We start from the raw sequence: 14,649 nt of genomic DNA, 5'->3' as shown, positions 1-14,649 counted from the left end.
AATGAATTGCTTAACAAAGTGATGTCATTAGAGACAAGCCGCGACCTTTAATTCGCATTACATATCATGTTTTATTCACTTACATTCCACGCGTGACGTCACGTTTAACGTGAGCGTTGTGGGTTGTTTCAAATCCTCGCGCGAGGTCATGTGGCTGGGACGTCAAGAATCTGTTGACCAATCAGCATTTTCGCTTCTCAACGCCACCGAAGCTGATTTTGGCTTTTTGGGACACGATCTCTTTAACGCTACGCGCTAAAATTGGTTTGTGTTCTCAACAACTCGATCGCTTGTGTGTTTGCGTGTGTGTGTGGGGAGGGGGCGCGTATGTGTGTGTTTGAATAACAACATGACTTTATATTTGGAAGAAACAAAAACACCATGAAAACACGCAGATGCTTAACGACCCTAGTGCAATACTATATTGAGCTTCGAGTCTAATTGTTTTCATGCCAGCCCATCGGCTATATCTACATAAAAATAACTATTTGCAAATATTGTAAATTAGTGAGAACGTAATTGAGTGGTATGTAATAGTTTTTAACGGAAGAGTTTACGGTATTGACGCGTTCAATTTCACGTGACAAATATGGCTAAAACGCTAATCGAATAATTGAAACCACTTAGAATTAATCACACATTTATAATTCTATCGCAAGATGTCTCGTGCTACTTTGATATTAAAGGTGACATGAAATCAAATTTGGGCTCGGATAAGTAATTTTAAATTGGAATCTTACTAAACGCATCTCGTTTAATGGGCCAAAAGAAAGAAGGTAGAAAGTCACAAGCCTGCATTTCGGTACGAGAATTCTATAATATAGCGGACTATTTTGTACCTCCATTCCTTTGAAATCTTTCTGCCTATTCGCTGTTGTGGTAACCTAGTTTCTGTTTGTATATATTAATCTGAGTGGTTCGCATGCTGACTACCAGGTGTGACTCTCTGTATATGGTTCGCATCGCGTGAAGCGTATGCTTGGGTTCTGGAACATAAAGATGTCTTCGATGTCTCATTGAGTACCCGGCCTCACGTTTCATCAGACGATACAGAAGTTGGCGACGAGAGGATGGGAAGATAGGAACGACGGCAATAACGTCCACTGCTTCAACTACTGAGTGGAGGATTCTGCAGTTCTGGCCAGACTAAGGTGACATCGATGTCTACCTTGAGCGGTTCGAGCTGTACGTAGCAGCGAGCGATGCTGCCCAAGGCAAGAAGTTTCGCGTTCTTCTTACCGCGCTAGGCGAGAAAGCCTACGGGACGCTGCGCAACTTACCTCTACCTAAAACGCCGACGGAAGCCAGATATGACAAGACGGTTGCAGTGCTACGAAAGCACTGCGCTCCAAAACGATAGGTCGTCACGGAACGTTACCGATTTTATCGACGTGACCAGGGTCCCAAAGACAGCATCTCGGACTTCGTCGTCAGACTGAAGACATTAGCAGTCCCTTGCACGTTAGTGACTTTCAAGGAGAAGGCGTTACGGGACCGCTTGATGGCCGGGCTTCAAAACGAAGAAATTCGCTGCCGTCTGCTTGTCATGGATTACAAGGACGTCACGTGGGAGCGCGTTTTCAACGTGGCAACAGCCATGGAAGCCGCAAACAAGGACACAAAGGAGACGCTACCAGCGTCCACGCTGAACACCGCCGACGTGAACCGGCAACGCAACAAGTAAAGCTAGCAAGGTTGTACCAAGCAGCAAAACAGCGGACGTAAAGTAAACCACAAGGTAGGCGGCAGAAATGATCGACCAAAGACTGCCGTTAACAATTGCTATCAATGCGGAGATTCACACCTTTCTAGAACGCGCTGATTCTTGAACAGTACATGCTTTAAAGGTTCTAAGAAAGGCCACGTAGCTACGATGTGCAACACGAAAGCAGTGCAAAACTTTTCATGCAAAAAGTCAGAACCCGAAGGATCAGCAAAAGCCGGGGACAGGCCTGTTATCTGTCACAGCCCTCAACCGAGTAACAAACAGTCCCGCGTTTGTTGTAAATGTAAACATAAATGGTAGAGAGGTTTCAGTGGAACTGGACACGGGTTCGGCTCTATCACTAATGGTAGGGAGGGAATTTATCCAACACTTCCCAAATGTAGAGTTCTCTGATGTGGATGTGCGACTAATTACGTACAGTGGAACGCCAGTGCCTGTGAAAGGTAGCGTAAGAATCAAAGTAGAGCACAACAGTCAGACGTACCACTTGCCGCTAGTGATAGCTAAGAACCAGTATGAGGGACGCATGCCGACTCTTCTTGGCCGAGATTGGCTTGCGAAAATCAGACAAAACTGGCCCGAGCTCGTGCAGGTGAACTCACTAGACGAGAAAAAATTCTCTAATCAAAGAAAAGTCTTTGAGAGAAAAGTTCTCTGATGTGTCTGAAATAGGGTATGGCGCGATTAAAGGGTTTTCAGGGTAGCAATGTTGTGCGCGAGGATGCTGATCCCGTGTTTTGTAAGGCGAAGCCATTTCCCTATGCTCTGCCAGAGGTGGTTGAGAAAGAGATCAATGACTTAGAAAAAGCTGATGTCACCTTTCGAGTGAGACGCAGTGCCTGGGCTACGCCCTTCGTCATAGCGCCAAAGAAAAAGAGCACTCCTTTCGGCTTTGTGGTGTCTATCGGGTGACCGTAAACCCCAACATAAATGTAGAAGACTACCCTTTGCCTGTTTCTGGTGATATTTTGGCGTCCTTAGTTGATGGCGCTGTTTTCGCAGTACCGGACCTTTCCAAGTCTTACTAATAACTCGAACTCGACGAGAAAGCACAATAGCTGCTAACTGTGAACACTCACAGCGACTTGTTTAGGTTCTGGAGATTGCCGTACGGGTTATCGTATTTCTGAGGTATTTCTAATAATGATTATTGATGTACAAGGTGCAGTGTATCTGCAATAATATGTTGTAATTTTCTAGCACTTATATTAACGGTATCATCCTGTATTGCGCACCTGAAGGGGTAACCCTAAAGTATTCTTGTACACCACTAGTTTCTAGAGAGGTTACGTTATACCTCGGAATCGTTACGTTGTAGAAAAATGTCGTACTAATCTATACCGCGCAGCGTAGACGCTTAACCAAGTTTTGTGGGAACGAGTTTATATATCAACCTGCGTAATTAAGTGTTGAACAAAACAAATCAATGAAACAGTCCTTCAAAAACTAACTTACCTGTTGGCCTCGGTTTTACAGTGCCTTAATATGGAATTTTAGATTATAAAATCAAATACCGATATCTTTTCTAACCGTTCAAAACAGATCCCTCCGTTTTATTTATTTCGACTATTCCCCTTATGCAAGCATATCCGGATTCCGCCAATCAGTAAACTTTGATGCACTTCCTTATTGCCGCAGGGCAATGAGGAATTCTTTCTCTTCTTGATCGAATCTTTTAATACAACAATAATTTAAGAAAAAGTTTGCGATCACCTCCTTACTGCATTTTCCCTCGTCTCGAACATTCTTTTAAAATCCGTTCGATTTCACCGTCAACCGTTACTCACCAAATGTCTAGTTTATTATTGGCAATCGACGACTGGAACGCACTGCCTAGCGTAATTGTTTTCATATGTGACGCTAAAGAATTCGCTGCAGCCATTATCTTATTTTTCCTAACACCTAACAAGATTGCAGCTTGTTTTTGTTGTTAAATATTTGTGTTTGTTTGTTTTTTGCAGTGTTCACTCCCTTGTATAATTCCCCCTTAACCTTCAAGGAAAAATAAACGATGATAATAGTATTACCCTTACGAAAATGGCAGATCTGGACTTATATAAAAAAAACAAATATGGATATATAAAAAATTGGGCAGATCTGGCCATATCAAGCACATCAGTTTATATAAGCCCTATATGACCAGATCTGCCCAATTTTTTATATATCCATATCTGGGTCTGCCAAATAGGGGTATATCTGCCTCCCATATCAGGGTGCTTTTTTCTGTTTTTTATTCTTGCAGATTTGTTCTTAAAAAAAGTCATGAAAGCCACACTTATGCGGTTTTTGCGAGTGAGTTATACGCCCAGGGGGACATTACGTGGGCGCTAAGCTTTGCGATTACTCGAATAATTAATTAAAATTCACTAATGAACTTTTCAATTAGTGGAAATAGACATACGGTTCCAATAAGCAGCTAGCGGGGCGTCGTCAAAAATCCCTAAATCAGTCATTTTCAGAAAGTCTTTCAGCGCGTGAGAAGCGCACTAAAGCCACCACTCGTGGAGCAGGTACAAGGCTAGCGGTTTCGGTAAGGCGCCCGCGCAATTTTTCTGTCTCTTATCTAGCCCCAGCCTTGTACCTGGTCCACAAGTGGTAACTTCAGCGCACTACTGCGCTTCACACGCGCTCAGTCTTTCTAAAAATTACTGGTTTAAGGGTTTTGGACGACGCTCAGCAAGTTTCTAATTGGAACCATATGTATATTTTCACTAATTAAAACTTAATTAATGAATTTTATTTAATTAGCCGACTTATCGTAAAAATTAGCAAACTACATAACGTCCCCCTGGGCGTATCACTCTCGCACAAACCGCATAAGTCTTTTAAAACAAATCTGCAAGAATAAAAAAAAAAAACCGGTATCCACCCTGCTGATAGTTGACTCTTCGACCCTCCACAGCGGGAGCAATGGTAAACTGTGCCGCGCTCGGCTGTAGCAATTACCCGGTATCCCGACGATCGTTTCGTCAGCATGAACCGCAAGACAGAGTGTCCGTCAAGTTAGAGAAAGTACAAGCGGGCGGAGAGGGATACGCCCGCGGATGACCTAGCATTGTTTACCAGTATTTCGCAAAATCGTAACAATCTTTCTACAAGCGACTCGTAAAGCCGCTCGTCAAATTTTGGAACGCGTAATTAAGAGTCTGTGCTGCTGTTGTTTTTTGGCGACACGTCAAAACTTTGTTGGCGGCATGTCGAAACTTTCTGCTTGCAGCGCAATCGCACCAATGCCGAAACATTCTGCACAATGATTCTCCAGGCTGCCGGGAGATAGACACGGCCTAAATCTAGAGGTAGTTTGCAAGAATACATTTAGGAAAAACGGTCAATTGTCACGAAGTAGGTTGCAGCGCACTTACGTTGACGAGACGCGACTTGAAAGGTGTTGTACGAGGGAGATGTCGACACGGCCACGGCAAAACCACCACTCGAACACAGAAACGAGAAGGTGCCCGTGAAGATTCAACACGATGTAGCACAAGCTGTCGTTTGTAGAACCGAACACTAAACACATCACAAAAAATTCTTGGGCTTCTTTGAAGAAATCGCTTGCAGAAGCAGACATACGCGTCTGCCACAGAGGGAGAATTCACACGCCAAACTAGGTCCGGCTAAACGCATCCCGAGATCGGCAACGGCTAACGCGTCATCCGTCAAACCACGTGACCACTCACCATTTACAACGCTTTCAGCTTAGGGAGAGAGAAAAGCATCGAAGGAGCGGCCAGAACGGGGTTTCACGAACAAAAGGCTTATCTTTTGGGGCCACAACCAGGAGATGTGTCACTTGTAACGAAGGTTGACTGTGCTGTGAATGCTATGTGTGGCCTTGGGCGCCAGGCATGTGCGATGTCCTGCGTTGTCACCAGATTCTAGACTGTAGTCACGTGACCCTAACCGGAGACACGATTTGCCTAAAACACGCGTAGCGTCTACCCTGCTGTCAATACCGAGTGAACATACAGCTCTATGAAGTCTAGCTTTTGAACTCAAAACGATGCAAGTTTCAAGATACTATGTTTTACGCTGTATAAACCACATTATAATTTTAAATGAAAAAATTAACGCGACTATTTTTTTTTGTGCATGATATCGACAAATAAATAGATAAATAAATATATATATATATATATATATATATACATATATATATGTATTTCTACCAATAAATTTAAAATCACGTGTACACTGTTTCAGATTTTTTTACGAACGAGTTATACATAAAAGACACCACGGACAGCACATCTTCCGACTTTCAACACACGATGAACCGCCATCGCTCGCAAACGAACGGATGCGATGCTGCGCGAACGGTTTTGAAAGAGCTGCGTATTGTACTCCGGGCGCAACGGCTTCCGTTCGAAGGGAAAAGGATTCGGGACGGCGAAGTAGCGTCTTGCATCTTGAGTAAGCTAACGGTTCGTGTTTACCCGCTCAATTTAGCGGGGAAACATGAAAAAAAAAAATTAGTTTCACTGCCAGATTTCGCGGGAAAATTGACGTCACGTGACATACGTACCAATTCAATTTCTTGCTAAATTTAGCGGGGCGGTTACACCGATGGCGACGCCAACACCGCTTAACTCGGAAACCGGTGCCTAAGAGCTGCGACTAAAATCCATTATTTGATTAACTCGCGCTCCGATCGCGCTTCGTCATATTGTCACACATCAAACATACAACCAAATTTCATTTGTCTTTTAATCTTCAAATTGCGCAATTGATTAATTGGTCCAAATACCTGGAATAACCTTACTTTCAGGATGTTGACAATAGTTAACCAATTACATGAGACTCATGCAATATAGATCAATCAACTAGTGTCTTAGCGAGTACATATAACTTGTTGCTTGCACGACTAAAACGGGCCCATATATCATTATCAGGGGCGCTATATTTGCACGCGTATATGGTGATATATGGACGTATTTACGCACTTATACGGCCCGATCTGGCAGTATTTGCCCACCTATATGTCGAAATACGGCTTATTAGCTCCCATATCTGGCGAAATACAGCCCTATTTGACTGCTTATATTATCATATCTGAACGTATATAAAATATATCAGGGCCATATCTGACATTTTCGTACGGGTAGGCTTGTATCCTTCATTTTTGCTAGATTTACATTTATTCAGGGTACTTCCCGATGAAATTAGTAAATATTCCCATTACAAAACGACGAAATCACGTGGTTTACAAGGTTTGCTTGATACGTTGCCAATATGAACGGACGCGAATCAAATATTTACAGGGAAGCATAATAACGCACTTATGTATACTGAACGATAACACTTATATATACCTCAAGTGTTATCGAGCTAAGTATTGCATCAAAAAATTTTTGTGTGTACAGCCTTATGAAGCGATATATAACAACTTCATTGACCAAAAAAAAAAAAAAGGAAAAAAAGACATGGCAGAATTTTTTTTTCGCATTTGTGAGCATAGATACGGTGGTATAACGATATAACGTTTTGAATGCAATGCCCCATACTTAAAGAGCTTCGTTTGTGGGCTCGCTCCATTCATCCCAAAGTAAACAGCAATATCCGCTTTGTTGCGCCTCTTCTGTTTCACCATAACACAGCCGAGTTAAAAAAAGAAAAAGAAGAATTGAAAACTCAACGCCTGAATAATAAAACAAAAAATGCATCAATGTGCTCTTTTTTTTTTTTTGACTGGCGTTCCGATGCTTTTGTTATTTTTTTATTTTTTTTTGTGTGTTTGGAAGCCTATTTTACAAACTGCTTCATTGCGTTTGGTGGCAATTTTTCGTCACATTTGTAAAGGAACAATGCAAACAGATATCGAAAATGGATAAAAATAGATAGACTCGATTGGCATGTTCGTTTCAAATATGTAGAAAAACACAAGACGAAAACATGGGACGCGGAATGGCCATAGAGGGAAAGAAGACGGAATAGTAGCACCGGCATTACTTCTGATCTCTCAGAGCTATCCGGGTAGATAGCGATCGTGGTGCAGCACGAAACGGAAGCTGGAACCTCAAAAGTGTCGCGCACGACCAAGAAAAGGGCCGTCTATACGAAACATAACGAATGCCGGGCACAGCCAAAAAGACAAAAACAAAAACAAAAAACTAGCAGGCTGAAAAAATTACATGAAATTTAAGGAGCGCGCGTACTTTGTCAGTGGTAACACAACCACGCAAACAGCACAGCTTTCCTCCTCAGTTTCATGTTGTTCTTTCTTCGTCTCTCTTGGGGCTTTGACGAAAGTCAGCAGAGTTTGTAAAGAGCTGTCCGGACTCACGTGAATTGGACACTTCGAGCTTCAGTCTAAGGGTGGAAGTAAAGCTTAACTGCACTCCCCCCCTCCCCCCCCCCCCCCCCCGGGGAAAAAACAACAACAAACAAATAAGAAAACAAAGTTTTAAAGCTAACCGGAATTGGTGGAACATTTACAATTCCGGTAGTACCACAAATGCCGGTCATGGCGTCCGCTGTGTCCCGCTTGGACAGCCAGGGCGCATAAGGATGATCATGACAATAAAAACTAAGACGATTCGGGATGAAAAGAACAAGTGCAGGAATTAGAAGTTTTTGAGCGGCTTTGTGTGTGCGAAATAAATTATATTAGCATCGCAAGACTTGTTGTGTACTTTTAACTTATGCATGAACCAATCTGTCCACAACGCTACTTTGACTACTTGAAGTCTTACCGCAAACACGAGTTTGGCAACATTGCATAGATCGAAGGCAAAAACCATTGACCCTTGCAATTAGCTACGAGTTTCAGAGTCCGAGTGTGATCCGCATTACACGTATCATTACATTTCCCTTAGTTCTATTATTTTATGGGTCCATCGGTTTTATCAGTCTAGCTCGTTCCGTTAATATATGTTAGTAGTAGTAAAAGTGTACCAGTTAGGCCAACTTGTAAACAAACCGTTGCTAGGGGCGTTGCCCGTTGCTAGGGGCGTTGCCCTGTGGGCGGGGCCCGATCCGACCAATCACAACGCCGCAGGGCGGGGCCTACCCCAATCCGACCAATCACAGAGCAGTGGGGCGGGGCACCTGCCCCCTCTCCCATCCCAGTGACCAATCGGAGCCCATCGCGGTCCCGCCCTCGAGTCACGTACGTGGTATAGGTGTGAGGTCACGTAGCCAATGTTAACACCTCGTTAAGGATGTTAACACATGCTTATCAAGGTGTTAACAGCCGATGTTATCAGTCACGGACGCGGCGCGTGTCAGAAGTGTGGGAAAGTCACGTACAGAGATGTCGTCACCACCGCTCACAACCACGTGATTTTCCCCGGGTTCGAGTTGCGTCCAACAGAGGGCGCTCACGTGATCTCACACATGGTTCGACTTGCGCCCGACAGAGGGCGCTCACGTGATTTCACACAGGGTTTGAGTTGCGTCCGATAGAGGGCGCTCATGTGATGTCACATGACGGTCACGTGATATTATTTGAATCGCTGCGCGGTAAATGGCTTTTAATCGCTAAAAAAGGCTCTGTGGCGGCTGGGAATCGACCTCGCTACCTTGTGCACAGGAGCCCGACACTCTACCCCCTGAGCTAGAAGCACATTGCTTCCCAGAGGGCTTAACTCGTCTTAGTTGTCCGTGTGTGTGTGTGCAAACCAGATCACGTGCTTTCCTGCTACCTGGCTTCTGTAATACGATTGAAAAACAGGATACGACATTGCCGCAGGTCATGTGACGATGGTCGTGTAATATTATTTGCATCGCCGGGCTCTAGCGTTGCTCGTCTTCTTATCACGTGATTTCGCGCGATTCAAACGGTGTTCGCGGACTCGTAGCCTCATGGCGCCCCCTTAGCTGATGCATTTGGGGTCTTCGACCCGCTAAATTTGGGCATCATGTGACGGTCCCAAATAGCAGCAGCTGGGTCCCGCTAAATGAGGGGGTTGAGGTGACGGTAAAATTTTGGAGCTCGCGGATCGTGATATATCTTGGTCCAGCGTAAAGCTTTAAAGTAGCCCTGCTAAAATTTGGGGCGAGCTCGTAAAACTTTGTAAAGACCCAGCGAATTTCGGGAATAGGCGCCATCTAGTGTTCAAACTGTGAAGTGGTCCTCGTTAAAAATTGAGTGCCATCTGGTGGTAAAAGCTTGGACCTGCTATAAATTTTGAGCGTCGTGTGAAGGTCCCAATTAGCACCAGCTGGGTGCCACTGCATTGGGGGTGAGGTCACTTTAAAACTTTGAAGCTGGCGGACCGTGTTAATTGTTGGGCCAACGTAAAGCTTTGAAGTGGGCCTGCGTAATTTTGCGGGCCAGCGCAAAGTCTTGAAGCTCAAAGACCATGCCGGACCCAGCGATTTTTTTTTTAATTTTTTGATAGGCACCATCTAGTGTTAGAGCTTTGAAGAGTTAAATGCTAAAATTGCTGACATCTAGTGGTAAAAGCTTCGACCCGCTAAATTTGGGCGTCATCTGAAGATTCCCTTAGCACCAGCTGGGTGCCGCTAAATGTTTAGCTGGGGTCACGGTAAAACTTTGAAGTTCACAGGCCGTGCTACATCTTCGCCCCAGCGTAAAGCATTCAAGTGGCCCTGCTAAATATCATGGTTCCAGCTTATGTCAGCAATAGCCTCGCGTCCTGGAAATTGACAAGGAGAGAAACGTCAAGTTTGCCGGCTAAAATGGAAGAGCACGAATTTTACCCAATGTTCGCGGGAAATCATTGCACGCGTCCCTGGTTTCGTGGCACGTTCGCGTGCGACGAGATTGGTCAAGAGACAGCATCACCCGGTCTTTACGTAGTGAATACGGCACCGAAGTCTTCGTTCGGTGAACACTGGGCTCTTCAAAACCTTCTCGGCGAGCGACTATACCGACGGAACGACACACACACATTTCCATACTCGTGCGCAAGCAATTTTCCTCTCCCGCTTTAAAGCTCTCCTGCTGCTCCGCCCTGTAACCTGATTTGGAAATAAAGCCACAAAAGGACACAAAGCGAGGATGGATCTTTTTCTTTTTATTCAATAGGCATATATCTAAGAAATTCTCGAGACACGGAGAAACAAAGGGAGCGCGACAGCTCTTTATACAAGCATCAAACACTCGGCGGGGGGAAAAACCCCCGCGCTACATGAAAATCACACAACAAAATGGCTCTTTACACAACCCTCTGTGTGTACACACGCGGACACATCAGTCTGAAATGATGGAGATCAGAGAAAGCACTTCACTTAGAGGCTCCAATGTCCGAAAGGAAGAGTTGAAACGCCGTCGGTGTCGATGAAGCGCTTGTTGTCAAACGGGTTGAGTCCTATCTTCTCCACGGCAACAGTCTTGTTCTCGCACAACTTACGAGCGATAGTCCGCTGCGTGATCTTGTGCAGAGTTTGTTGCTCGAGAGTTTGAACGTAGAGCTCGTAGGTTAGCTTACGGGACTCGCACCTTTTCACTCCTTTCGCCCTCACATAGTGCTCTCGGGAGGCTAGTTCGAGCGAATAGAGTTTTGGTTTCAGACAAACAAATCCAAGAATGTGATCTTTTGGGAATTCATTTTTGAACACTCCTAGTTTCATTTTGTTTGCGGGAGAAAACAAGGGGTGATCGCCCGGGTACCCAGAAGTATCCAGGTGAGTTTCGGCAAGGGTCGCGAGCTTCGAGTCTACATCCGGGTCGGTGATTTGGAGAATGAACGAGTCCGTGTCGCTGTACGCTGCGCGAGCGTCGGGGAAAACGCGCCTGACCTGCTTGTAGAAAAATTCGTACATGACCAGTTTGGACATCTCTAGGATAGAGAAACCCGCGTACACGGGTTTGTTCAAGTGTAGCGTTCTCTGGGAAAACTGAAAGATCACCACGGTCGGGCTGATTGCCGCAAACTGCCTGAGGTTAGGCTTCTGCAGGTTTTTGAGCACTTCGTCCTCGCTCACGCTAATGACAACGTTATTGTACTGGCGTGGGTTTTCGATTGTCTTGCCATAAATTGAATTCATAATGAGTTTAGATAGGTTCTTTTGAAAAGCATTAGTCGCCTGTTTTCGCAGGTTGTGGTTAAAGTCGATGAAATCTTTAAGGAATGCACTCTGCGAAAACTTTAAAACGCGATGAATGGCCTTTAGCTGTAAGCCCAACTCCAGATACAGCTTGAGATTTCGGTAGTGAATGATGTAATTCCGTTTCGGGTAAAAGGTGAGAAGCAGCTTTCGCTCAGACTCTCGCTGGAGTAGGTGAAATTTTTCGACGAGCGCCTTTTGATAGGGTGAGAGCCATTCGAGCGGGACTCCTCGTTTCTCGGGAGCCAGGGGAAAGTCCGCGTGCGAATCGTGTAGCTCCCGAGGATAGTCGAGGTCCACGTCTAAAATGTAACCCTCGGGCGCGTCGTCGGTAACCTGCTGGAAGTGGAGAGCGTCGATTTCCTCGCGGTCTAGCCAGCGAAAATCTGCGCATGGAAGGGCTTGCCGCATGGTGGAAGCGTACAGGCCGTTCACGCCGAGGTCTAAAATTTGAGAAACCGCCGTGTTCGGATCAAAACATGCGGTTCCTGGCACGTTAGCCCTCGTGTTACGAATGGCACATTGAACAATTCCTCCGCGCAGACCAGCTTCGATGAACAGATACACATCCACATCGTCGAGCAGCTCCAGTTTTACCCCAGTCTGTTTAAGTGCGCAGGCAAGACTGAGCGCGGGCAGGGAAACGTAGTGTAACGGATCGAGCTCGTACGTGTCTAAAGTCCATTTCCTAAAATTTTGGAACACGTCGGCGAGAAGTAGGCAGTCGAGTTTCAGGTAGCAGTCACTGTATTCTCCTAGGCTTTTGAAATTGAATGTTTGAAAGACGGTTTGGGCGTGGCGGTAGTCCTCCTCCGAAATTTGGCTGTCGTTAAGCTTGTTGTAAAATGATTCGCGGGGCGGTAGCTCGGGCTCCCGGTAAGCCTCGAAACTGGTCACATAGTCGTAGGGAAATACACCTTTCCGCGCCAGAAGCTCAACGTGCAGCGGAAAAGCCTGCTTTAGACAGCACAGGTTTTCTAGTCCCTTGGAACGGAGGTCCTGAACCAGCGCGTCCAAGCTGGCGGGGAGAAAGGCCAGACTGTCGAGAAACCGCAGGTTACCCACGTCGAGTCGCTTAAATTGCTGGCAGCTAGTGGCGAGCACTTTAATATCTTTAGACTCGAATAAGTCGAGTTTGGGTAGTATAAAGGCCAGGTCATACGAATGGTTGTGCGCGAGCACTGGAATGACTTTCTTGTTTACTCTCAGATTTAAATTGCATCCCTGACACAAGGACTGCCTGTACGATCCGCTAAAGTGGTCGTGATCTCTGACTTTTCTCTTTCGATTTCCAAACGATTCGCCACAAATCGCGCAGTGAGAGGCCGACGAGTTGGGCTTACAGCTAAAGGCCATTCATCGCGTTTTAAAGTTTTCGCAGAGTGCATTCCTTAAAGATTTCATCGACTTTAACCACAACCTGCGAAAACAGGCGACTAATGCTTTTCAAAAGAACCTATCTAAACTCATTATGAATTCAATTTATGGCAAGACAATCGAAAACCCACGCCAGTACAATAACGTTGTCATTAGCGTGAGCGAGGACGAAGTGCTCAAAAACCTGCAGAAGCCTAACCTCAGGCAGTTTGCGGCAATCAGCCCGACCGTGGTGATCTTTCAGTTTTCCCAGAGAACGCTACACTTGAACAAACCCGTGTACGCGGGTTTCTCTATCCTAGAGATGTCCAAACTGGTCATGTACGAATTTTTCTACAAGCAGGTCAGGCGCGTTTTCCCCGACGCTCGCGCAGCGTACAGCGACACGGACTCGTTCATTCTCCAAATCACCGACCCGGATGTAGACTCGAAGCTCGCGACCCTTGCCGAAACTCACCTGGATACTTCTGGGTACCCGGGCGATCACCCCTTGTTTTCTCCCGCAAACAAAATGAAACTAGGAGTGTTCAAAAATGAATTCCCAAAAGATCACATTCTTGGATTTGTTTGTCTGAAACCAAAACTCTATTCGCTCGAGCTAGCCTCTAGAGAGCACTATGTGAGGGCGAAAGGAGTGAAAAGGTGCGAGTCCCGTAAGCTAACCTACGAGCTCTACGTTCAAACTCTCGAGCAACAAACTCTGCACAAGATCACGCAGCGGACTATCGCTCGTAAGTTGTGCGAGAACAAGACTGTTGCCGTGGAGAAGATAGGACTCAACCCGTTTGACAACAAGCGCTTCATCGACACCGACGGCGTTTCAACTCTTCCTTTCGGACATTGGAGCCTCTAAGTGAAGTGCTTTCTCTGATCTCCATCATTTCAGACTGATGCGTCCGTGTGTGTACACGCAGAGGGTTGTGTAAAGAGCCATTTTGTTGTGTGATTTTCATGTAGCGCGAGGGTTTTTCCCCCCGCCGAGTGTTTGATGCTTGTATAAAGAGCTGTCGCGCTCCCTTTGTTTCTCCGTGTCTCGAGAATTTCTTAGATATATGCCTATTGAATAAAAAGAAAAAGATCCATCCTCGCTTTGTGTCCTTTTGTGGCTTTATTTCCAAATCAGGTTACAGGGCGGAGCAGCAGGAGAGCTTTAAAGCGGGAGAGGAAAATTGCTTGCGCACGAGTATGGAAATGTGTGTGTGTCGTTCCGTCGGTATAGTCGCTCGCCGAGAAGGTTTTGAAGAGCCCAGTGTTCACCGAACGAAGACTTCGGTGCCGTATTCACTACGTAAAGACCGGGTGATGCTGTCTCTTGACCAATCTCGTCGCACGCGAACGTGCCACGAAACCAGGGACGCGTGCAATGATTTCCCGCGAACATTGGGTAAAATTCGTGCTCTTCCATTTTAGCCGGCAAACTTGACGTTTCTCTCCTTGTCAATTTCCAGGACGCGAGGCTATTGCTGACATAAGCTGGAACCATGATATTTAGCAGGGCCACTTGAATGCTTTACGCTGGGGCGAAGATGTAGCAC

At 45.6% G+C, this 14,649-nt stretch overlaps 2 protein-coding genes across 2 annotated transcripts; one reads left to right on the top strand and one right to left on the bottom strand.

Moving 5' to 3' along the window:
* Nucleotides 1-10,887: 10,887 nt before the first annotated feature.
* Nucleotides 10,888-12,897, bottom strand: LOC121835053. The gene is made up of 2 exons (XM_042288974.1): nucleotides 12,842-12,897; nucleotides 10,888-12,755 (listed from the first exon to the last, which is right to left on the bottom strand). The coding sequence occupies exons 1-2, from the start codon at nucleotides 12,895-12,897 to the stop codon at nucleotides 10,919-10,921; spliced, it is 1,893 nt and encodes a 630-aa protein (XP_042144908.1). The 3' UTR covers nucleotides 10,888-10,918.
* Nucleotides 12,898-12,901: 4 nt separating this feature from the next.
* LOC121835052 lies at nucleotides 12,902-14,178 on the top strand. The gene is made up of 2 exons (XM_042288973.1): nucleotides 12,902-12,907; nucleotides 13,062-14,178. The coding sequence occupies exons 1-2, from the start codon at nucleotides 12,902-12,904 to the stop codon at nucleotides 13,965-13,967; spliced, it is 912 nt and encodes a 303-aa protein (XP_042144907.1). The 3' UTR covers nucleotides 13,968-14,178.
* The last annotated feature ends 471 nt before the right edge of the window (nucleotides 14,179-14,649 follow it).

This window comes from Ixodes scapularis, unplaced genomic scaffold (assembly GCF_016920785.2).
Source record: "Ixodes scapularis isolate PalLabHiFi unplaced genomic scaffold, ASM1692078v2 PGA_scaffold11__112_contigs__length_91849675, whole genome shotgun sequence".
NCBI lineage: Eukaryota > Metazoa > Arthropoda > Arachnida > Ixodida > Ixodidae > Ixodes > Ixodes scapularis.
This window is presented reverse-complemented; position numbering and strand designations above follow the sequence as displayed.